General features: G+C 37.9%; 1 protein-coding gene across 1 annotated transcript in view; it reads right to left on the minus strand.

The window, feature by feature from the left end:
• Positions 1-544: 544 nt before the first annotated feature.
• LOC149839372 (uncharacterized) overlaps positions 545-25,902 on the minus strand; it is a 36,750-nt gene continuing 11,392 nt past the window's right edge. The window contains exons 2-9 of the mRNA XM_090004103.1: positions 6,876-6,918; positions 6,694-6,772; positions 6,514-6,559; positions 6,338-6,436; positions 5,672-5,740; positions 5,166-5,532; positions 4,222-4,358; positions 545-1,602 (exon numbers count right to left, since the gene is read on the minus strand). Of these exons, the coding sequence (XP_089860229.1) occupies positions 733-1,602; positions 4,222-4,358; positions 5,166-5,532; positions 5,672-5,740; positions 6,338-6,436; positions 6,514-6,559; positions 6,694-6,772; positions 6,876-6,918 (1,710 nt within the window). The 3' untranslated portion in view covers positions 545-732. The remainder of the gene's footprint in view (positions 1,603-4,221; positions 4,359-5,165; positions 5,533-5,671; positions 5,741-6,337; positions 6,437-6,513; positions 6,560-6,693; positions 6,773-6,875; positions 6,919-25,902) is intronic.

The following is a 25,902-nucleotide window of genomic DNA, read 5'->3' on the forward strand; positions in this document are numbered from 1 at the left end:
TAAGCAAACCCAATCCGCTATCCAAAACAAAATCTCCTTAGTTTAAAGAAAAATAAGACCGATTTTGATCTTTTGATGACACAAGTTTGATAGTGAAAATCTCAAGTGGATTTTACTTGAAGACTAAACATAAGTCTGAAGAACCGAACCAGGATAAAAAAAATTGTGTTCTTTGTGTGTGATTGCTTTGCAAAATTCAAAATCTTTTAAATTTCAAAGATGAAATTTAAAAGTACTATTCACGCTCCACCCCCTAGTGCCAGGGGCATCAATCCTACAGTACTTTCAATCTATGTACTTAATTTTATAGGGATCAGCTCTTTAAGTATTCAATTCCAACACAGGGCTGAGTTTTTATAAGGTTCAAAAAATCATGGTCCAAAATCTTTGTAATTTTTCAAGGCTCCAAATATCATTTTTTTAATCAAAACCACATGATCCAGGTGTGAATTCTTCATAAATCGATCATGCCCAACACATTTATGAGGTTGAAACTGCAAAAAAAAAAATAGTAAAAGAGCAGAAAACCCCATTTAGCATGTCATTTAATACATTTTATTTACCCCCCCCCCCACACACACACACACATATATACATATATATATATATATATAGAGAGAGAGAGAGAGAGAGAGAAAGAAAGAGAGATTTCTGCAACAAAACAGGCATAATAACTATACATAGGAGACAATGGACGAAGAAACTTTTTAAATATTTTGAAAAAATTGATACTCAAAGCTGAAGTGCCAAATCTGGCTGATGACTATCTGAAATAGATAGAGATGGCTTGGCCCGGTTTCCGAGGTTCCGAGCTTGTTCCCAAGCACCTGTTGAATGGGGCACTGGCATATTGACCAAAGGTTCTGTTGGTTTAGACCCTTGCCATTGTCGATCATGGCCCGAGCTCAGACCATTTAAACGTGCCTGAACAAGTGACATATCCATGACTGCAGGTTGCTGAGGAAGCTGAGAGAAAGACGGAGGAGGCAGCGACGATTCAGGGCGATGAGGCCATAAACCGTTCCTTACAAAGCTGATCCCTTGACCTAGTTCAGTGCCCAGGCTTGTCCTCGACATATTCTTGGCTGGTCCGGGCCATGCTGCACCATTTTCATGACAATAGACCCGCCGCCTTGAGTCAGCATCAGTACCTCCATTTCCAGCAGCCCATGCATTACCATTTCTCGAGACCATTTCAAGAAGCTTAGATTGAGAAACTGAAGAAGCCAGCTCAGGTCTAGGCACCAGCATTTGCTTAGGATCAGGCTGAGTCGTGGAATCGGAGTCTAATGAACTGACAGAAGCACGACAGACGGGCAATCCAATTCGGCTAGCAGGGGGAAATGAATCAGGTTGAACTGCTAGAGTCTGATCTCTACTGGTCTTTTCTACGGCGACAGAATGGCCGATTGGAGCACTGAAAGCACCTGTGACACTATTCGATGGAAGTTGCACCTGGGTTGATGGAAATGAAGCAACATGTGTGGCTTCTAACAACTTGCACCTCTTTATCTTCCGTTGAGCAACCATCTGTGCAGTAGGTCCCAGATCGGCAGCAAAACGGGTAAGGCTTTCCACATACCCAAAATCCCCTTCATTAACCTGCAAAATTTTCAGGATTGGTAAAAAGAAAGTCCGTTTAACAACGACATTTCTTTATAAGAATTTCAGCTGTCATAAAGATGCCAATGTTTCAGGAGACCATAAACACCTGAACTATATCTCCAGCATTTAACAGCCTGGCTGCAAACTCAGTTCTCAGAGAGAGAGAGAGAGAGAGAGAGAGAGATTTAAAAATCTTATCACAATATACAGTTTGATATGAAATTCAAAGTGTGATCTTCAAATCTGGAAAACTGTCCAGGGTTGAAACATCAGCTCTCACAAGTCCACGCAGAACGCTAGTGGAACTGGAGTAACTCATTCTAATGGTCTTGTCCCGCTCTTGCCGAAGTCCATAGATGTTAAAAATCTTACTGAACCAGGTAAGGTATTCCAAGCACAAGCATATTTATCATAGTAAATATTTTACTAGACTATAATAATAATATTGACATATTGATCCTAGACAGAAAGGAGCAATCTTTTATCATCTAAAATTCCTTGACAGTGTAAACTATTTTCTCTCTGGCAAAGTGCTCATCAGAAGTCTCTTTAATCATGCAAATCGCAAATGGGTGTTTCAATCTTTTGCTACTTGCCACAGAGGTTTATAACTTGTCACAAAGACATGGAGACGAATCAGGACTCATTTACAAGTACGAGACATGAATTTGAAAAATTTTACAATAGGATACAATCACATGATTTTTTAATTAGTTAATTGATTGATAATTAGTGTTATTTAAAAATATAAAATATATTTATTATTAAAAATATATTTAAAAATACTGCAATTTTTTTAAATTTTATAAAATAATGCTAGTGGGTGTCATGAAGTATCACGTCATGTCATGAAACCTGGACACGAGACCCTAAATGGTGTGCCCTATGACAGCTTATATCCAACTAAAACAGCACCCAACATGGAAGAGAAAACTAAAAGGAGGAATTGAAAGGAGTAACAGAACATCCCTTGGCTGCCACCAAAAACCAGATGAATTGAATTACAAGAATGTTCCCAAGGGCTGCACCAGAAACGGCAACTCAGGTAGAAGCAGCTACTAAACCACACCCGTGATCCACACAAATAGACCAGATTATTCCATATTATGCCATGGAAAAAGATATTTACATTACGATGCATGAGACTCACCTCACACACCGCAGGCTTCTGTTTCCTAAGCATATATATGGTCCAATAGAGGACACTGTCATGGGTTTTCATCATGACATGTCTGTGAGCACACTATAGTTTCATGCAACTTTCTACCTGTAACAAATTTCCATAACACACAACTCACACACTCTTGATCTCGTATAGTAATCACTACAAAATTACTAATTTCTGGTGTAAATGCAAACAAATTGATACTAAATTAAATATCAACATGTCATGAGTACATATTTTCCAACAATCAACAATGAACAATATGTAAACTTACCATACACAAAAACCAAAGATAATAAATCATTCCACATGCAAACAAACATAATTTTAATTGTCTGATGTCTACACGTTCCCATAATAAAATAGGCATGAAAGAAGGCATATTAATGAAAAATAAAACCTTAAGATCATCACAAAACTGTCATGGGTTGTAGTGCAATAGATATGCCAATCCAAACACAACATAAAGTTGTAAGGCTAAAAACAACAACCATCTTTTGGGGCATAGAATTCTTCATATTCCAATTATAGATTTTGGCATCTGAGGAAATTCTATGTTCAATTGCTAACTGAAAATTAGCTGGCTTCAGTACATTCTTTTAGGTTCCAAAAGGACACCAAGGATAAGAATAACAAAATAAATGAGGAGAAACCAAAGAAAAAAGACATTGCAGTAAGTGCAAAGAAAACCCTGCCGCAAGTAAAGAAAGACCTGATACAAGATCTATAACATTTGTACCTACACCCTCTCAAAAGCTCAAGCAGAGTTCCAGCTAAACACATAGATAGCTTCATGTATTAAATCTTACATCTCAACTGTAAACCTTATAACTAGAGTCCAGAGATAATGTTGACTCAGCAGGAACCTGGTATTCACCTGATCTCCCTTCAAAGCCTTACCCAAAAGCAAGTAAACACAAAATGTCGCAACCCCTTAACAACTCACAATCCATATGCAAACGACAAAAAAAGGAAAGAAAGCTTCAAGAATAGACAAATTCCTATCAGAAGCATGAATACAAATTCTGTCAACCAACTTGGAAATGAAGAAAAATAACACAGACATTTCAAAATGACGAGAAATCACATATATGCATTTCTTCATGGTGGTATAAAGAAATACTCACAGGTCTGTCAAAGGCCTGCAATTCCATCAAGCAGCAAGAAAGTGACAAATACAATAGGTAACCTCCAAGACCATTGTCATCATCAGACCATTAACAGCTTAGTAGAGAGAGATGCAGCTTTTTCAGGCATTCTGGTTATTGAAAGATACACTTTCCAACATGATTATATTTCCCTAGAACCTTATTATTTGTAACAATTGTGCTTATAAAATGAAGGATGCCAACTTAAAAATACCTTCAGAAACAAGATATAAAATGGATGAAGTCCATATGCACAAATTCAAAAGTAATAATAGTATGTTACATGCAATGAAGAGAACTCACATAAACAAGACGTCTTGGGCCCCCATTCAGTGGTAAAAGAATCGAATTGCTTCTAGTGGATGAAGGGTTCCAAGAGCTATATGTGGAACGGCGATCTTCCTCAGAAAAAGCAGATCTCCATCCATCACTTAGAGACCCTAAAAAATTCAAAACTAATTCAGAAATATAACCATGGTGAATGCAAGTGAACCTTCAGATAACATTTCTGAAGAAAGATGAGAAAGCATGATGATGACACCATCACTGTCATAGAAGTGGCTCCTGATGTCTGTTAGACAAATGGTAATTCTGAGGACTTCCCTAGATATCTACTGCTTATGCTAAAGTAATCTCACATAAAAGTTGAAGAACTTTCAAGTTCAACTTGTCAATGTCAGGTGATAGCCAAATCTACAGAAAAGCACATTGTAGAAAAAAGTAATACAAGTCCGTATCATGGACATGTAGGGCAATATAACTGTAAAATGTTAACAGCCTGAAAATTTGGCAGCTGATTCCTTTTCCGAACAGTACATACTTTAACCCTTGGTCATAGTTGTAGAAGAGACCAAAAAATATGTAATCAGTTTTCAGCAAGGTGCATGAAATCTCTCTCTCTCTCTCTCTCTCTCTCTCTCTCTCTCTCTCTCTCTCTCTCTCTCTCTCTCTCTCTCTCTCTCTCTCAGAGAGAGAGAGAAATGTATAATACATAAAATTACCTACCAATAGAAAAAGGTATGCTTAAGTACATGTGTATATGAGTGTTTTGTGCCGGAGCAGACTTCGGCAATGCATTCTTGCATTCATGATAATAGTATGGTCATAGACTAGCAGTATCATGCACAAGCAAAAGCTACTAACATGATCTCAAAACAATTGAAAGAGCAAAGCTTTTTTTCTCACCAATAGATCAGTTTGAGAAACATAACTCTAGTACAGGCAGCTCAGAAGTATCAAGTCCTCACCTAAAATATCTTCTTCTTGGTCTCTTCTACGATCAACAAGAGGGCTTGAACCATGAGACATGACAGAGGGATGATGGTTCCTTCCAGAACTCAAACTGGCAAGTAAAGAATCATGTTTCTCATTTGCAATAACAGTAGCACCATCTGGGGCTGCATTCCTCTGTTTTCTATGACTAGCAAGTGGGGATGCTGACACACGATCTGAGCTTCTACTTGCACCTTGAGCCGTTGAATTACCAGAACTTCTTGGTACCTTCACCATTTTACCAGTTTTTGCCGTTTTTGATAAATGATCCAATACAAAGTTCTCAGGATCAGTTTTGAGCTTATGAAAGGTCTTCTTTGCCAACTCTTGTATAGCACGAGCCTATAAAATCCAGCAGTCATCTATTCAATTAAAAACAGCTAATATCTTCTCAGTGACTAACTACTCCAATAAAAGAACATGGAAGTCCTGAAGACAAAAATTCTCATTCATCAAGTTCAGTATGATAGAAGAACCTAACCTGCCTATAATATATGGTAGTTGAGGAATTGAAATGCATTGCATTGCTGGTTATCAGAAAGACGTCCCTCTGCAATTCATAAGATAATGATCAATGCCCATTCTGATTTAGTTTTAGGAAAATACAAAGAACCGACTTAGGAAAAAGGACTGTCAGCTCTCAACAAGCAGACAGTCTCTCTTTCTCCTTTTAGGTAACAAAAAGATTACAAAATCAAGAGAAATAGAATAAATTACAAAATGGAAGAGAAAAAAAGAGGATTTTTGACAGGCCCCAAACTACCATGGTTTCATATGATCTTTAAGTGGCCCCACTTTCAAAGATTTTAAGCTGGGTGGAAGGGGTCTGACTTTGAATACAAATCAGAGGATTGAAGTCTTCAAAAAGTGCAATCAAAAGCCGTTATAGAGATTGATTGCTTCAAAACAGAAAAAAAGGAGGGCCACAGAAATACAAAATTATAATAAAAAACAAATACAACCTTTTTTATTAGAAAAGGAAATCAACATGTACTATTAAAAGAAGTCAATAAAAAGAAACATAATACAAAACCAATACTCAGAAGTTTACTAATTGATAGAAGTAGAACTGCAATATTTTCATGAATTGGATAAGAAACACAAAACAAGATGTATTAGCAAACAAGGGATGGCATAAAACAAGAACCTCAAATTGTTCCAAAGTTGCATACATCCCTTCCTGAAGTTTTGCCCTCATAGTTCCAAAATCCATTGGTTCTTTAATTATATCATAGTAACCTTCTACCTGTTAAAAAAACAAATAAACAAATTACTTGCACAAATCAAATCTTAAACATTACCAATCTATCTTCAGATACCCACCTCCTCAGGGTCAACTGGCTCAGCAAATATTTCATGTGTATCTTTCCTGACATGAAACATATATTTAAAAGTAAAATTAAAAGCAGTAAAAGGTTAATCAAATTTTCAAATGATATAAATACAACATAAAGTGAGCTACACCAAGAATGAAAAACAATACTCAATTAGTGTAGCACTTACTTCTGCAATATATCAAGGATAAGCTCAAGCATTTTCTTGTCTGGAATCCAAGGCATTGATGGAGAGCCTGGTGATGTGTCTGCAGCAGAAAAAAATGATTCAGACAACTCACCCTTAGAACACATGTAAAAATCTCTTGCTAGGAATGGGAAAAGGCCAGATAGATAGGCAAATGGACTAACCAGTACCACCCAAATCGTCATCCTGGTTTAGGGATTGTGCTTCCTGCAGCCAGAAGCAACCTATTAGAGGAAAAGATCCCTCAAACGACCAAGGAATTAGTTTCACTAAACAGAGATCCAAACATAAATAATTAGATCAAATATCATAGATGCAAAAGCATTGATCTTCCTCCACTGAACACTTCAAATGGAAAATGGAAATATAACCAGAGCAAGAAGCAAGAAGTTTTACTACATATTGAAATGTAAAAGAAGCATAACAATAATAAGAAACAAAAATACAGTCACATCCAAGGAAAAGCAATGTTTTCCTTTTAACCTACATAGAAGAGTGAGTATCCCAAAATCAACCATTCCAAACTTATCACATTTCCATTTACAGATGGACAATGGCAGCATATCTCATTTTGATGCAAAGGAGGTATAACCAACACCATGCATAGATGAATTTCTTATCCCAACAAAGAATGGAATGACCAACTTTTCCTTGCTGTAAATGCTAAACTGAGATGATACCTTCCGACTTCTTCCCATAGCTATAGCAAATGAAAATATCTTGGGCAGACAAATGCAACTATGTGTGGATCCCTTTGGCCTAATCACAAAGGAGAATAAGGCACACCCCTATCACTCTTATGTGTGTACAAAAGTTGTCTCTGACCTAATGTAACCGCTGAACCACCCTCTTTTCCTCCTTCACAACCTCGTCTCTCTGCCTCGCCCACTCTCTCTCTCATGGTTGTATTCTAGCTGGAGAGCAATAATAGCCGAAATCTTATATAGATTACTTTCTCTGAACATAACGGAACAGATAGATACCCAACTATTTTTATCTCACAGTAAATGCTGAAATGATAACGCCCCGTCACTTTTTCAAACTTTGCTATTTCTAGTGAAGATGCTCTGTCCCCCCTCCCCATCCACACCCAATCAGATACATGCACCTTTCTATTTCTTCTCTAAAAGAAGACAGATATATTCATCTTAAACAGGTAAGTGGCCTTAAGGTTCCGTTCAAAAATCCAAAGCAGATAATAAATGCATATTAAATAAATGCCTTGTTTTAGTTCCATTCAGACACAATCAATGCAATATTGAGTGACGTTACAATCTCGACCACTTTTCAATAACTTTGGCATCTTTTGTTGCCCCTTTCTAAATAGTAAACTGTATTCAAAAGGCAAGTTTTTGATAAGCAGAACTATTTAGGTTTGGACCTAGATAATTTCACATGCAAGGTTACTATCTAGACCACAGTTGCAAATCTCATTCTTGTAAAAATATTGGAGAGGAAAAATCTCGTAATATTTTGAAAATTCTAGTTTTCTCAGGAAAATATCAATATATAAAAATAGGTGATATTTTGAGATATGTCGCATTTTTTCAGTCTAACATCAACCTTTGATATTTTCAAAATATCAAAGATATTTGTGAGTACTCTCTCACACGATATTTGTGAGTACTCTCTCTCTCTCTCTCACACACACACACACACATGCGCACACACACGCGTGCGCACATACATGTTCAGTTGATTGAAATGTTCATCCTTAAAAGCAATGACATTTTTCAAAATACATGGATTAGTTACTTTTAAGGGTAGAGTGAGTCTTATTTTGTAGGGAATCAAAAGAGTGAAAATACATTATTCAAAAAGTAACAAAGTGGATGTTAGTAATTTAGATTTGAAAAATAAAGTACAGTGTCTTTTTTTTTGGAAGAAAACAAAAAGTCAAACACTTTAGTATTTTGAATTTCAAAAGTAAAAGTGTCTTTTTTTTCTCCAAAAAGTCACTATATATTTTAAAAAACACCATTGTTTTTATGAGAATTTTTGTCATTTTGACTGGTTAAATTAAATGTTGTTAACATTAATATAACAAGTTTAAAGTTAGATAAACGGATACACGTATATATATTTCAATTGATCAAAATGACCAAAACACTCTTAAAAGTAAAGGCATTCTTTAAAAAATATATAGTTACTTTTTTGGGTCAAAAAATTCACTTTCACTTTTCAAATTGAAATTATCAAGAACACATGGATACAATATGAGACTGATTCTAAGAGTTTATAAAAATTAGGATGAGGATACACACACATACATATAAGAGAAATAAAAAAGTTACAATTTATGTATATATAAGATAAATATAAAATTATATTATGTGATAAAATTTAAATATGCCTCTCTTCCATTTCCTACTTTCCTTTCTACTAGAGCAATTAAAGAGACATTCTTTAAATCTGGCTAAACCTTGGGCCAAATTTGATCAGAACTGGGTCTTTAATTTAAATGTGAAAGCAGACTTGGTTTTCTCAGGTTAAGCAACATAAAAGCTAGGTGCCTTTTTGAATAAAGCCAAAACTTTTAGAATCAGTCTCGATACGTGTTCAGTGGGATTTAAAGAGGCCAGAAAGATAATTTCATGTTTTGGGTTTTAAAACACCTCCTAAGACCAGTTCTCTAATTTGTTTAGAAGCCATTAGAGAGGAACCCACATACCTAGAGGGCTTGGAAGTGTTTTAACAAGTCAATTCTTGTGCAAGAAAGAGGGTTTTATGCCTTTCACACAAAGGAGCATTTTTGCACCCACTTTTTGCTCAAAAATGTACTTTGAGGTAAAAAAGACCTTGTTTTTTTATTCATTTGTGTAAGATCGAAGTTGGAGGAGGGTAAAATACTTTTTTATGTTTTTACAAGATATTTCTTCATTTTTACCCTTAGTTTATGCCTATAGAACTCAAAATCAAACCCTAGATGTGTTATTAAGCCTAGTTTTACCAAATTGTGGTGATTAGATTTACTAATCCATGCCCTAAGAGGTCAATGGAGGGTGGATGTATTGGAGAATGCCCCTCAAATGATCCTACATCAAAATACTGCACACCGATTGACTTGGGAATGTGTTGAAAGGAACAGTAAAGTGTGACTTTTGTGATTTTATAATGTACGGTGTATTGTACATATTTAAATGTCATCTTGTGGGGCATAGCAACTCCACCGTGCAGTTATGTACCCATCATATTTCGTATGATATTCGCGTTGCTCTTCTTATTAGTCTTATAAAAGATGATAAAAAAAGGCACAAGTACATGCACTACTTTTCGAAAAACATTTGCTAGAGGTGATCCCTGATTCAGAATATAAAGATGATCCATCACCATCTCAAGCTACTGGGACACTGCAATAAACCCAAAAAATCAATAAGCTGGTCTGATATTGAAAATGATTTTATATATATATATTGAACTCTAACTTGTATGCCCTTGTTTCTAACATGACATTTTTTAATTAAAAAATCTAATTGTAACTTTTACAATGAGTTATGGAAACCTTTTGGTTTGTATATAGTGATATTTTGTCTTAACCGATTGTATTTGTGGTGATTAGATTTACTAATGGCTCTCCAAGTGCTAATGACCCAGCATGGCAATACTGTGAAGTTACCAATGATCATATAGGGGGCATGCAAATCTGAGATATAGGTTCTATGTAGTGCTTCATGAGGGATTGCATCGCATAAACATGCACATTGTGACACTTCCAAATGAGGGAGTGCCACCATGTCGAGTGGCTATAAATGATGTACAAGTTGAGATGTGCAAACATATAGAAGAAATTAGAAATATGATGGAAAAAGGAAGCAAGTAATACAAGCAATGGCATAATTTTAGGTATTAGTTGCACAACCAAATGATAAGATGAAGAGCCACAAAGCCCACAACAAGATGTCATGTCTGATAAAGAATGTGGGATGTTTAATAACGAAGATGACTGATGTTATTATTTTGTATCTATGTAACGAAATTTATATTAGTTGATTATGACATCTATGTTTAGGTGAATGTTTAACGCATATCTATGTTCAATTAATCTTATTCCTTAAATTTATTTTGTTCTTGTATTATGTGTCTTTTTTATTTTTTATTTTTTATATTTGATTGAAGATATAAATTTTTTATGACACAATACGATACATATCTTATTTTGAGCTTAGCCCATACATGTTATGATGCGCTTTTTACAACCTTGGGTGCATAACCTTAATCAAATGACATTGGGGCAATGAGCTACACCACTTGTTGGATGGGTGTAGCCGGACCTTGTAATACCTGTGAATTTTACCAGATAAATAAACTTAAAATTTATATCCTTAAGCTGGTACAACGATATTTTATTGTTTTAATCGTTTATTCGTACTTGGATTTCGGATATCCTATTTGGATCTTCAACGTTGGATTCTTAGTATCCTCGATATCATGATCAAATTTGATATTGGATCTAGGATAAATGAAGTGGATCAACGAAGTTTACATCAGATTCTTAATAAGAAAATTTCTATATCGGATCTATAACACTTTAATTGGAATTCGTAATAGTCTATGCAACGTTCGGATCCACAATATTGCATTTGGATCCTGGACATCGGAGATTTAAATATGACAATGACCCAATTAGAATTTTTATGTTTGGATCCATAATAGTGGTCTAGATCCATTTATGGTAATTCGGATCCATAGTGTGAAGAAAATTTTAGATCCTTAGATCCGTATTTCTTAAGAGGGTTTTATGATTTCAATGGATCTTGGAACCAATAATAAGTGGTTGAGACCCATGATAATTGTTGAGAATAGGTGGTTTTAGGTTAAGTTCTCTTATATTGGAGGTTTTCTGAATTTTTGTTCTCATAAGGACTTATATGTAATTTTTCCTTTTTGCCTCTCTCTATTTAATATAGAGAGAAGCCCTAGTCTAATTAACGAGTTGAGTTTTCTGTGCAGCCGTCTCTCTCTCTCTCTCTCTCTCTCTCTCTCTCTCTCTCTCTCTCCACAGGTGGCTACTTCCTCCTTCTACATGGTATCAAAGCCTACGATCCTAGGAGTGTGACCCACATCAGGAACGTGATCTGCTGCTACGATCTCGAACCAGGTGTGGATTTTCTTTTTTAGATCTGATGACAAATCTAGCCCAGATCTGTTATCAGATCTAATGACCAACTTGGGAGTGATCTTCAGGTCTGGCAATAGTGACCCCCTTCTCTTGATCGAGATCTGCAAATTTTTTTTTTTTTGGATTGAGCAGCTGATAACATTGTTTACCTTAATATGGTTATCGTGCCCCTGTCGTGATTTGATTACCTTCGTATGGTTGTTTGTCCTTTGAAGAAATAAACTTCATGTGTTAGCAGTCGTGATTTACAGCATGCTGTCGTGAATGTCATGGGTGTCACGCTCTCTGTCGTCAGATCTAAGGATGGAGCTCCTGTCGTGATTTCCTGGAGCCGTAACCATTTTCTTTGATTATTTTTTTTCGTGGGGTTTGTTTTGTCATCTCCTGTCGTGATTCTCTGGAGATTGACGAGTTTCTGCTGGTGCGTGCCTGCTGTGATTGAAGTTCCGTGAATGACGAGTTCCTGCTGTTCCTACTATTCCTGCAGTGCCTGTGATGTTGCGTGCCAGCCGAGACTGTCATGCTTTCTGTGCTGATTGCGAGCATGCCGTGATTCTGGAATTTTTTTTGTGTTTGCTGCGTGTGATAGAGATATGATTGCTCTAGTTAATTGTCTTCTGAAGACTTATTGGTAGTTATGCTTTTTATATGATTGGGGGAACAGCAGTTGTCGTGTTCATCTGTGTTGCAACGGAATATTCTTGCTGGCCGTGGTGTGTTTGGTGCAGCTATCCCTTTGTCGTAACAGCAACAGGAGTGATTACCTGCTGGTTGTGGACTGTTTTCTTGTTTGGAAACAGCGGGGCTGATTCCTTACAGTGTTGAAAAATCTACTTGATTTTTTTTCTGTTCTAGTGAGCAGTATGGCTGAAAATTCGAAATGTGATTCTAACATGGAACAGATTGGGGAGTATAAGGCTTTTGCCAACCCCTTCTCGTATGGCTCTTCTGTAAGGTTGAATGAAACCAACTATGCCAGGTGGTCCAGAACCTTTATGATGTCGGTATCTGGACATCGTCGAAAACACATTTTGTTGGAAGGCGAACCCACTGAGAAATTGGGAAAATATGTTACTTAGGATGAAGATAATGACATAGTTATGTCATGGATCATGAATAGTGTCGAACCCCATATTGCAGATGGATTGATCTACTATAATACAGCCAAACTGATGTGGGACAATCTTCGTGATACATACTCACAAGAAACGAATGTGAGTCGTATCCTGCAAGTCGAACAAGAAATATATAATTTGCAACAGGGAGATCAGACCTTGGCCCAATACTATGTCTCGGTCAAAGCTGCGTTTGAAAGACTTAATGCTCACAGGCCTCATTGTTGCTCGAAGCAAAAGGATCATCAAGAACAAACCATGGTTGCTCGTTTTCTTACAGGTCTTTCTTCAGATTTCTCTGTTGCAAAAGTTCAAATGTTGATTGGATCAGATGTTCCCACTCTTGCTGATGCTTACAATCGTCTGAGTAGACTTGCTATCTCTCTGCCACAATCTCAGCAAATAACTCAGTCATCTGCTCTTGTTGTTCCATCTAGTTATGAGCGTGGAAATATTCAGAATATCAGAGGACGAGGACGTGGATGTGGTATGGGTGGCAGAGGAAAGCTTCAATGTACATTCTGTGGAAAATCTGGACATTTAGAAGATCGTTGCTGGGATAAGCATGGTCGGCCAACCTCTTCTTCATCAAAGTCATATACTCCTAAAGCAAATGTGACTACTATCGAGGCTACAAATGTACAAAAGAATATCGCTAAAAATGAGAGTAGTATCACCCTTAGTCGTGCGGAATATGATGAGTTGATAGCTCTTCGACCTTTGAGTTCCACTCCTCCTGTAGCTGGTGTTACATATTCAATCAGAAATCATCTTCATCCGACTGATGGTAAGTGGGTTATTGACTCTGGTGCATCCAGACATTTGTGTGGCAATTCTCGTGTTTTTTCAGATCTAAAGGATATTAAGACTCAGATTGGAGTCTCCTTAGCCGATGGAAGCTCCTCCTCAGTTGTTGGTCAGGGAAATGTTTCTATATCCTCCTCATTACAGTTGAAAAATGTTCTTCATGCTCCAAATTTTCCTCAAAGTTTACTCTCTGTTAGTTGCCTTATAAAAGAACAAAACTGTAGAGTAATATTTGATCCAATGGGTTGTCATTTTCAGGATTTGCTGACGGGAAAGAAGATTGGTGGAGGCTATAAAGAAAATGGAATTTACTACCTACATCATCCAATGGGTACTGTTCATGCTGCAGTGGAACATTCATTCAATCATGTTCAGTGGCATCGTCGTCTTGGTCATCCTTCATTGTCAAAGCTTTGGTCGGTCTTTCCTCAGATTCCTTCTACCACATCATTTCAGTGTGAGGCATGTCAGTTGGGCAAGCATCATCGAAGTTCGTTTCCTTCGAGTCAGAGTCAGTCTAGTAATAAAGTTTTTGAACTTCTTCATGCAGATGTATGGGGTCCTAGTAAGATTCCTACTAGGACTCAGTGTCGTTATTATCTTGTTATTGTTGATGATTTCTCTAAGTTGTCATGGGTATTTTTAATAAAAGAATGATCTGAAGTTCCAAGTATTATCAAATCCCTAATTCTTGAAATAAAAACTCAGTTTGAATCTATTGTCAAGATTGTTCGCACTGATAATGCTCTCGAGTTTAAATCAAAAGGTCTGTTACAATTTTACCAAGAACATGGCATCCAACCCCAAACGTCTTGTGCCTATTCATCTCAACAAAATGGGGTGGCTGAGCGAAAACATCGACACCTCCTTGATGTTGTCAGGACCATTATGATTCAATCCAATGTTCCTGCGTCATACTGGGGTGATGCGATTACCACTGCTTGCTATCTGATCAACCGCATGCCTTCGTCTTCTGTGGGTGATCAAATTCCATTACATATCCTAAAACCTAATGCTCCACTTTTCTCTTTATCACCAAAAATATTTGGATGTGTTTGTTTTGTACACAAACTTGGCCCTGACCGTGATAAATTAGCCGCTCAAGCTACAAAATGCATATTTATCGGTTATCCAAAAAATCAAAAAGGCTATCGATGTTATGATCCTATTTCTCGCCGAGAGTATGTCAGTGCGGATGTATCTTTCCTGGAATCCTCTCCATATTACTCTATTTTCAGTCCATCGCTGCAGGTTGATCCAGCTGAGTCATTTCCTTTACCTATACCTCCTTTTCTTTTGGAATCTGTGCCCCCATTACCAAACCAAACTTCATCCACTTCCAGATTTAATAATCCTCCATTGGTATATGTGCGTCACTTCCGCAAGAGCCTTCATCTTCTTCTTCTCCCGAGGTAAGTTCTACTGACAATAGTGATCTCCAAGATGATGATAACAGGCCTATTGCTCTACGAAAGGGGACAAGACAATGTACCTTATATCTCATATCTCATTTTGTCTCCCATGCCAGAATTGGACATCAGATGAAGTCTTTTATTTCAGCCTTATCTGCTGAAACTATTCCTCTGAACTATCAACAGGCAGAACTTGATACTCGCTGGAAGCTGGCTATGCAAGAAGAAATGACAGCCTTAATATCTCAGCATACCTGGGATCTGGTTGATTCCCCAGTTGATGCTGATATTGTTGGATGTAAATGGGTATATACAATAAAGTATAAATCTGATGGTTCTATTGAAAGGTACAAGGCCAGATTAGTCGCGAAAGGGTATACTCAGACATATGGAATTGACTTCTTTGAAACTTTTTCTCCTGTTGCACGGATGGGTACCATCCATCTTGTTCTCTCAGTAGTTGTTCAGCATGGTTGGAGCTTGTGCCAATTAGATGAGAAAAATGTTTTTCTATATGGGGATCTATCTGAGACCGTTTACATGCAACAACCTTCAGGATTCGAGGTTGAGGGAGAGTGTCAGAAGGTGTGTAAGATTGAGAAAGGCGATTTATGGCTTGAAACAATGTAACGCCCCAAAAATCCAGGACTTGTAACTTTTTAGAAAAGTTTAGAAAGCTTTGAAATCATACAATAATCAGAGTTTAAATAGTACTTCAGCGGAAAATGATATTTTTAAAACCACAAGTCAATGGACCTTGAGCGCATTACAGCGTAAACTTTCCTTTGCCGAATTCCGCACAACTATTGAAATCAAATGGTTTTGAAATGCAATTTCAATGATGGAGAATTTGTTTGTTGAAACCGAGAAGAAATTTACTAAAACAGCTTTAGTAACTCGAGGTTTAATAAAAAGAGAAATTTTGAAATACCCTTTATACCAAATTTACCAACATGTCCTCAGGAGCGAAACGTCAGGGAAAAAGCTCTATCTTGATCTCATCACGCCATCGTGCCATCGCAGACTGTATTACCTATAAAAAACCTGCCCATAAAATGGGTCAGTTTCACTAAAAACTGGTAGGTGCACAAACAGGACAATATTGAACATAATTAAGCAAAATAATTTAATGTGTCAAGTAGACAGACAATTATATAGTAATTTAATTTCAACAGATTCACGGAGCAAACTATCATAAGCACAATGCTAAAATTATTACAAGCATTTTACTGGCACAAGTAGGCTAACTATTACAAGCAAAGCACTACACAAGAAAGTTAACTAGCAAAATACAATGCTTCATCAACCACACACACAATTTCATAAGTATTGAACATGTTGTACCCTATAACTTTCATACGTGCATAACTGAACACATTGTGATCGGATTTAAATTATGTTTCGATATTAACCCGCCAAGCGGGTACGCACAAGACACGACTCTAGAAACAGCCTAGACAGATCCGAGGGTTTATTATGTTATGTATTTTATGATAACCCGGATAGCTGACTGAATTCGCACCTAAGGGGACGGTCGGTGACCAAGAGAGAAATCCCCAAAGCAGCATAAACAATGGATGCATCCCAAACATGAAGAGCTACCACCTAGGATAATTATGGTAGTCTCATTCCCCTAACTCCGATGACTGGGGAAGCCGAGTCTTTTGCTCGTAACTGTCATTAATGGCCTGTCCATCGAAGTTTTGTACCTTCCTGTCCTCTCTCCTGACAGGAGTCAGCGATTCGAAGGAGTACATCAGGGGTAGTTAACTGAAGACCCATTCTACATACTCTGGTCTTTCGACCCACTCGAGTATCTTGCCGGTGAAGGCGAAAACATCACTTATTTAGGTGATCACAACATTTTGTTATTTGCACTCATCGAGGTTGCCACAACCTACTCATCCAATCATCGCAACGTAAGAAGACGTACTTGTCAAAAAGTACGGTCGTACATGTCATAGGTACGACTACGATGAAAGGGATATGGTTCCACAAAAGAAACCCCAACAGATATTATCTGCAAAAGAATTAATACAACACAGCCTCGCAAGATAAGTCTTGAATTCACTTCAACAACATTTTTCATATTTCATGATGCAAGGTCATCTCGGATCTCTCGTCCGATCAACAAAGTACTTAACATGTTGTGCATGTCTAAAAGTACGATATACTGAACCAGGGAGGTCTGTGGGCTTCTCAAAAGGAATACCCAACACACAACTTCATAACAATTCAAAGAATATAGGAGTGCTCATTTGGCACGATTCATCCTTAAAAGCCATAATGCCACATTAAGTCATTCACGCAAGGCACAACACTATCAATCTTGCATCCAAAATTTATCTTAGTATAGACATGTGACACTAGATTGATAAGAATGGGTCCTTCAACAGAACCTCACTCATTCATATGCTCATGCCCCTGATCGGGGTTATTTGAATTGGGTCGCAACTCGAATCGGGGTTATAAAATATTTCTCCCAAGTGTATGGACCTGGGAGGGCCTATATGTGACTTCGAAATCCGACAGGACTTAAAACTTAACTTTGCAAAAGCTGTGTATTTTGAAGAGCCCTGGGTTTGCAGAAGGAAATCCTCTTTAAAAGAACTATAGCGCACAAGTGCAACTTCTAGTGTTTTGAAAACAAGTGATAACATGATAGGCACAAGACTACATTTATGTAAGTACATATTTACCATGAGTGTGAGCATATGCAGGTTATAACATGTCAACAAACAACTCTCGACTTGCGATGCCGTACATCGAGGGAAAAGCACATAAGTAATACACGAGGTACCAAAACCATACATTGACCACTTAGATAGGCAAACACATAAGGTCATAAGTAATACATGAGACATGAAGTCGTACCTCACTCAAAGGAAACGTGCAGGCAAAAATATATGCAAGCAAACGAGAGCATATGTATTGCATGAAGTACGAAACCACACCTCAAACTCATAAGCAACTATGCAAAATAATGATCGAAGAATGAAATTCTACATCGACCCATGAGCATACAAACATGATAATACGCAATGCAGAAGCAATGTAACTCTAAGCATATCTAGCATGGCATCTTAATCATTTCAACTTAAATACGTTCATCAATTGCACTTTGTGCGACTTTACCCTACCTTGGGATGTCGTGCAGCTGCGTACGTCTACGGGTGTAGATGATACGAGGGTCGGGCCGTGGAGCGCGAACTGGACCCGTTGCGTAAATCTGCAAGAGTGTGAAATATTCAATTTTGCTAATATAATTAATGGTGCGACTGGGACATTGGTAGAATTAGGCGACAGGGGACGAGTCCTTGCCGACGGCACTAAGGCGGCAGGGGGCGAGCCCCTGCCGACAGCAGCGAAGCGGCAGGGGTCGCGCCCCTGCCGACGGCAGCGAATCGGCAGGGGCTAGCCTACGGCAGATCATACACTTTTTATAAAGAAAACTAGCTCTAGCATAGTTGTTATGGTGGTATATGTGGATGACATCATTCTTACAGGAGATGATGTGAAAGCTATTGAAGCCACAAAGGCTCATCTTCAAAAACACTTTGTTACAAAAGACCTTGGTTCACTCAGGTATTTTCTGGGTATAGAAGTTGCTAGAGGCCGTGAAGGGATGGTTTTGTCTCAACGGAAGTATGTTCTTGACTTATTAAAGGAAACGGGCATGTTGGGAGCTAAACCAGCAAATATTCTCATGGACCATAAAGTTCAGTTGTTTGAAGAAGGGTCAAAACCAGTTGATAGCAAAAGCTATCGCTCCCTAGTAGGGAAGTTATTATATGTAACTGTGACCAGGCCGGATATTGCTTTAGCAGTAAGCAAAGTTAGCCAGTTTATGGACAAACCAACTGAGGTACACTAGAATGCAACCATAATGATTCTCAGATATCTAAAATCTTCTCCTGGAAAGGGGTTATTGTTCAGGAAAGGTGGAACTCTGGAGATAGTAGCCTATTCTGATGCTGACTATGCTGGATCTGTAGTAGATAGAAAGTCTACCACAGGATTCTGTGTGTTTTGGGGAGACAACTTGATTTCATGGAGAAGTAAGAAACAAAATGTGGTTTCCAGGTCGAGTGCAGAATCAGAATATCGGGCTATGGCCCAAACAGCTGCTGAATTGATATGGGTTCGCACTGTTCTTCATGATCTCAAGGTGAAGGTTCCCTCTCCAATGACAATGATGTGTGATAACAAAGCGGCAACATATATAGCAAACAATCTTGTCTTTCATGAGAGAACAAAGCACATTCAGGTTGATTGTCACTATGTAAGAGATATGATTCAAGATGGTCATATCACTACCAAATACCTAAAGTCGGAAGACCAAGTTGCAGATATGTTTACAAAGCCTCTTGCTAGGCCAAACTTCTCAAAATGTTGTGACAAGCTGAGCATGATTGATATCTATGCTCCAACTTGAGGGGGAGTGTTGAGAATAGGTGGTTTTAGGTTAAGTTCTCTTATATTGGAGGTTTTCTGAATTTTTGTTCTCATAAGGACTTATATGTAATTTTTTCTTTTTGCCTCTCTCTATTTAATATAGAGAGAAGCCCTAGTCTAATTAACGAGTTGAGTTTTCTGTGCAGCCGTCTCTCTCTCTCTCTACACAGGTGGTTGCTTCCTCCTTCTACAATAATGTATTTGGGTCCAAAGAAATCTAGTTAGGGTTTATAACCTTAAATTTTTGTTACTTTTTTGAATTTATACGTAATTTTCTGAGTTTGGGGTTGGAATCCATGTTTCGGATCCAGGATCCATATCAATTAGGGTCCATATATATATATATATATATATATATATATATATATATATATATATATATATATATATATATTAGAAAAAGGAATAATAATAATAGTAATATAATAATAAACATATATTAAATATATAAAAATAATTTTAATGTATGAATCCATAGTTGGATCCATAGGGATCCAACATGCGGATCCACACCGCAAGAGAACCGCAAATCCACCTCGCTGCTGGATCCCGGGTCTCGGACCCGGGCCGCGCCCCATGAAACAAAACAAAGGAAACCTGATACGGGTTGCCCGATAAAACAGGTGCTAGGGTTCTGAATGAACCCTAACACAACAGAAAACAAAAACGTAAAAGGGGGGGGGGGGGGGGCGCAACCGCCGGAGGTGAGGGTAACGACCCTCCCTTTTCGGGCAACCTTCTACAAAGGCCCTCCCGTACCTCTCTTCCTCCCTCTCTCTCTCGACCTCGCATTCTTGCTCTCCCTCTCGACCTCTTGCTTGGAAGCAGAGCAACCGAAGCCCGGGACCTCTCCTCTCGCGGCAGTGGCCACCATCACGCCGAAAGAGGTAGGTTTACTATTTTTCTTCTTCAGGTGTACCGCATGTTGTGTGAGGTTTCCGCAAATCCTTACTGAAAAGAGGGTTTTAGGGGTTTGAGGTGCCGGAAACCCCAAATCGATAGATTTGGGGATTTCGGATCGCCGATAGTAGGGTTTTTGTGCTTTTGCATATGTATTGATTTCAAGTATGCCTTGTGTTGCTGTTCAAAATCTTTTTTGGGGGATTTTCGATTCTAATATAGGATCTGCTGAGATTTTCGTAGGGCATTATTATTAACCATGGCTAAGATAGACCATTGAAACCATATATATATATATATATATATTGAATGTTGCATATAGTTGAATACGCAGTAGGTGATTACATACATGTAGATGCATTGATGATACTTGTGAATGTTGTTAATATGAATTGGAAGTCTAGGTCCATGGAATATTGTGGATCGAAGCATGTTTATTTTTTTGTCTAAACTTATATTTCTGAATTCTGTGAGCAATGAACAAAAACTTAAGTCATGATGAGCATGGATTTTATGGTTATATGCGATTACAACTTTTTTTTTGTCATGATCCATGCCCTTATGCTGTACCAAATATATATTTTCATTGTTCTCATAGATTTGTACTTCACTGAACCTGTACAAGCATAAGGTTCAGTGTTTACATGCATCACTGAGTGTGTATTGTGACAGGATCATGCCTAATGGTATTCCAATATTTGTACCAATATGTAGGATTCCATGTTTCATTAGGCACATAATTGTCAATTGTGTTGTTTTTAAATCCCGTAGCTATGTTATTTCGAACCACGTTTTTGAACCACATATCCATATTGTTCTTGAGACACCACTGTGTTGTTTTTACCCACATATTTGTGTTGCTTTGAGCCACATGAATATGCTATTTTGTAGCCACACCCAGGTGAAATTTTGGCTACGTGATTGAATGGTTTAAGTATATGTGTACAATTCGAGCAATGTATATGCTTACACAATATTGTAGGACAACGTAAATTCAGTTTGGGGAATGTAACTACCCATGTATATATATATATATATATATATATATATATATATATATATATATATATATATATACTTAATGACTCAGTGTTTTCCTTTATTTTAAAATATGGACATTTAGCACGTTAAATTTAGAAAGAAAAAATGTGTAAACAGTTGTCCTATAATCCATTCGCATGTTCTAGAACTTTGATACTCAGATTGACTGAATATAAAGCATTAACTATGTTCTGATTAATTTTTCTTCATTAAACTATAATGGATTTCTCGTATTGGAATGTTCAAGTTATGACCTGGTTGCTATGTCACACGAACTCGGCTAGGGAGGCGCCGCACCCGAGTCGACACGCTTCGACACGGGTGCGGACATGGGTGCGGCTTCGGACACAGCCCGGACTCGGTCAACGTTGAGTTGGACTCGGTCAACGAGTCGAGGCCGAGTTCGTCCTTGTTTTGGACTCGATCAACGTTGACTGAATCCAAAAATGTTCATTTTTAGGGTAAAAAACAAAAAAATTTATCTTTTTATATATTTTTCAAAATATATATTATAGCATGAGTCTCAAACATAAGCCCCAGAAAAAAAAATCCGAGGGGCGTTGCCCCCGCCAGGAGCGGCCCCCCCTGGACCCCCGCCCGCTGACCGCGCAGCGGGACCCGCGCCGGGGGGAGCCCCCAGACCCCCCTTTCTGCAAGGGCAAAAGTATAATTTGCAAAGTTTATAAAAACACTCATGTTGGTGCCAAACTTTAGAGGACAATATCCACATATATGCACACAGGATATATTATTATTATATATATATATATTTTTTTTAATATATATATAGCTGAGTCCCCGTATCCAAAATTTTTAAAATTGCGTCGCACCCGCACCCGCACCCATGTGAGGTTGGGGTATGAATCCATGGTTACATTACCACGTGTTCTGAATTGTTTATACTCAGGTTATAGTGTATACAAAATTTGTTTTTGTGGTTTGCACATGTCAGGGTATAAGCATGTACAGGGTATACAGTGGGTTAATTCAATGTTAATATGTGTCGATTAAGCTGCATACTTTCTGAATTGGTAAATGCTAATGTGCTGGAGAAAAGTGTATATATTGTTGCAATCTTGAATCTCTAAGCTTGCACTGTGTGCTCTCTAAATGAACAAATTGAGACTTTACTTGTCTTGGTAAGAGTTGATAGTTCACGGCACACACCAAATGTCTAATACGAATAACGTTTGTATGCATCACACATGAACATGGTTGCATCCATTTTCGTGGGTAAGATGTGAATCATCCATAGAATAAGATGTGAATCATCCATAGAACACTTGTAGAACAATCTTGACATGTGCTTCATACTAGTAATGGCAGATGTTGGTTAAATTTTAATGGCAACATAGAAATGACATAATGGCAGTTGTACATGCTTTGTGACATTTTGTTAAGGGAGTGATAAATGTAGATGCATGCTTAAATCCAGTGTTTTCATTCGATGCATTTTTCACGGTACAGACCCTGCTCGAGTTTTGTTCATACTTTCTGATTGTTCACCTAAATAATTGAGGTTAATGAATCACAAATCCTTGATTCGGTTATAACACCCTTGAGATTACATGGCGTGATCCCTAAATGAATCATTTAGGTCTGCATAACTAAATGGATACCCGATGCGGGTACTTGGGTTGTTAAACTTGTGTGAAATATCAATAACACTGGTGAAAAACTTAAATTAAATTTTTGTGGGCCTGACTGGTTTAAAGGTGGAGGGTTGCGGTAGTTATACACTGCCGGTCCCAAGCCCGGATAAAGGAGGAGGGTTGCGGTAGGCCTGTGACAGCCAGCATAAAAACTTTGTCATATCCTATGAAAATGAACCAATATGAGAATTTCGTTGGGGCGTTCCCTACTGAGCGACGCGCTGTACTCTTTAGGCCCGGAGGCAGTGATAAATGTGCAAGGGTTGCTAGGTCGTCGCCCAGAAGCGACGCGTCACACCGGCGCCCGGGTGTGGTGTCAAATAGGCAAGGGTTCCCTCACTTTGTTGGACGGGTGGGGGTAAAGAAGTTAGTCCAAGACCATAAAATTAGGTTAGCCACTTGGAACATAGGGTCTTTAACTGGTAAGTTGGTAGAGTTAGTAGATGTTATGTGTAGGAGAAAGATTGATATTTTATGTCTTCAAGAGACCAAATGGGTAGGTGAGAAAGCTAAAGTGATAGAACCTTGGGGATATAAGATTTGGTATACAGGAATAAATAGGAATAGGAATGGAGTAGGGATTGTTATGAGTCGTCAGTTTATAGATAATGTAGTTGAGGTCCGTAGGAAGGGTGATAGAATTTTACTTATTAAATTAGTATTAGGTACGGATATTATTAATATTATTAGTGTTTATGCACCTCAAGTAGGTTTAGATGATTCCATTAAGCATCAATTTTGGGAAGATTTAGATGGAGTAGTACAAGAGACATCTTATGGAGAAAAGCTTTTCATCGGCGGTGACCTTAATGGACATGTAGGCATTAGTAGGGATGGATTTGAGAATATCCATGGAGGCTATGGTATAGGAGAAAGAAATGAAAGTGGAGAAAGGATTTTAGATTTTTGTTTGTCCTATGATATGATCTTAGCAAACACTTGGTTTAGGAAGAGGGAGTCTCACCTAGTAACATTTAAAAGTGGGGTTAATACGAGTCAGATAGATTTTTTCCTACTTAGAAAGAGAGATAGGGGTTGTTGCATCGATTGTAAGGTTATACCAGGAGAAAGTGCAGCTACACAACATAGAGTCTTAATTTTAGATCTTAGAATTAGACAATGCCGCAAAAGGGATAGACATAGGATAGATCCTAGAATTAAGTGGTGGGCACTGAAAGGAGCTAAACAAGGAATGTTTGTAGAGCAGGTAGTTAAGGAAGTTGATTGGTGTCTCGAGGAGGATTCAGAATCAATGTGGAATAAGATAGCGGGTGGTATGAGAAAAGTAGCTAAGGAGGTATTGGGTGAGTCTAAAGGCGGTGCACCACTAGGTAAGGATACATCATGGTGGAACGAGGATGTCAAATTAGCTATTAAGGTTAAAAGAGAGTGTTATAGAAATCTAAGTAAGAGTCGTGATAATGAGAATTTGGAGAAGTATATGATAGCAAAGAAGGAAGCTAAAAAAGTTGTTCGAAACGCGAGGGCTAAGGTATATAAGGAGGTTTATGACAAGTTGGATACCAAAGAAGGCGAGAAGGATATTTATAGGCTTGCAAAGATGAGAGATAGGAAATCGAAGGATTTGGGTATGGTTAGATGTATCAAAGATGAAACGCAAAGGGTTTTAGTCAAAGATGAGGAGATTAAGGAGAGATGGAAAGATTATTTTGATAAGCTATTTAATGACAGTCATGCTCAAGATCTTGGAGACTTCTCCATTCCTTTTCATGAGATAAATCGTGACTTCATGCGCAAGATTCAAAAGAAAGAAATTGCAGAGGCTTTGAAGAAAATGAAATCAAGAAGGGCAGTTGGCCCAGATGGTATACCTATCGAGGCTTGAAAATGCTTAGGAGAGAAAGGTTTAGAATGGTTGACAAATCTTTTTAACTTGATTTGGCGAACAAATAAGATGCCTAATGAGTGGAGGAAGAGTACTTTGGTGCCTTTATATAAGAATAAGGGTGATATACAAGATTGCACAAACTATCGTGGTATAAAACTCATGAGTCATACTATGAAACTTTGGGAGAGGGTGATTGAGTCTAGGTTGAGGAAGGTTGTCATGATATCGGAGAATCAATTTGGTTTTATGCCTGGAAGATCAACTATGGAAGCTATACATCTTCTTAGACAACTTATTGAAAGATATAGAGAGAGGAACAAAGATTTGCATATGGTTTTTATTGATTTAGAGAAGGCATACGATAGAGTACCTAGGGACGTTATCTGGTGGACAATGATGAAGAAAGGTGTTTCTCTCAAGTACATTAGTATAATTAAAGATATGTATGAAGGAGTAGTAACCAATGTCCGCACTTGTGGAGGGGTGACAACCAATTTCCCGATAACGGTTGGGTTACATCAAGGATCTGCTTTAAGCCCTTTCCTATTTGCGATAGTGATGGATGAGCTTACGAGATCAATTCAAGAAAATGTACCGTGGTGTATGTTGTTTGCTGATGATATTGTTTTGATTGATGAGTCTAGAGCTGGGGTTAATGCTAAGTTAGAATTATGGAGACAGACATTGGAAGCTAGAGGTTTTAAGTTGAGTAAGAGTAAGACTGAATATATGGAATGTCGGTTTAGTAAGCAACGAAGTAGTGATGGGAGTGTAGTGAAGCTTGGTGAGCAAGATATACCGGTGAATGATTATTTCAAATATTTGGGATCCATCATTCAAA

The sequence above is a fragment of the Nuphar pumila genome, chromosome 4, assembly GCF_984573655.1.
Source record: "Nuphar pumila chromosome 4, dmNupPumi1.hap1.1, whole genome shotgun sequence".
NCBI classification, from domain to species: Eukaryota; Viridiplantae; Streptophyta; class Magnoliopsida; order Nymphaeales; family Nymphaeaceae; genus Nuphar; species Nuphar pumila.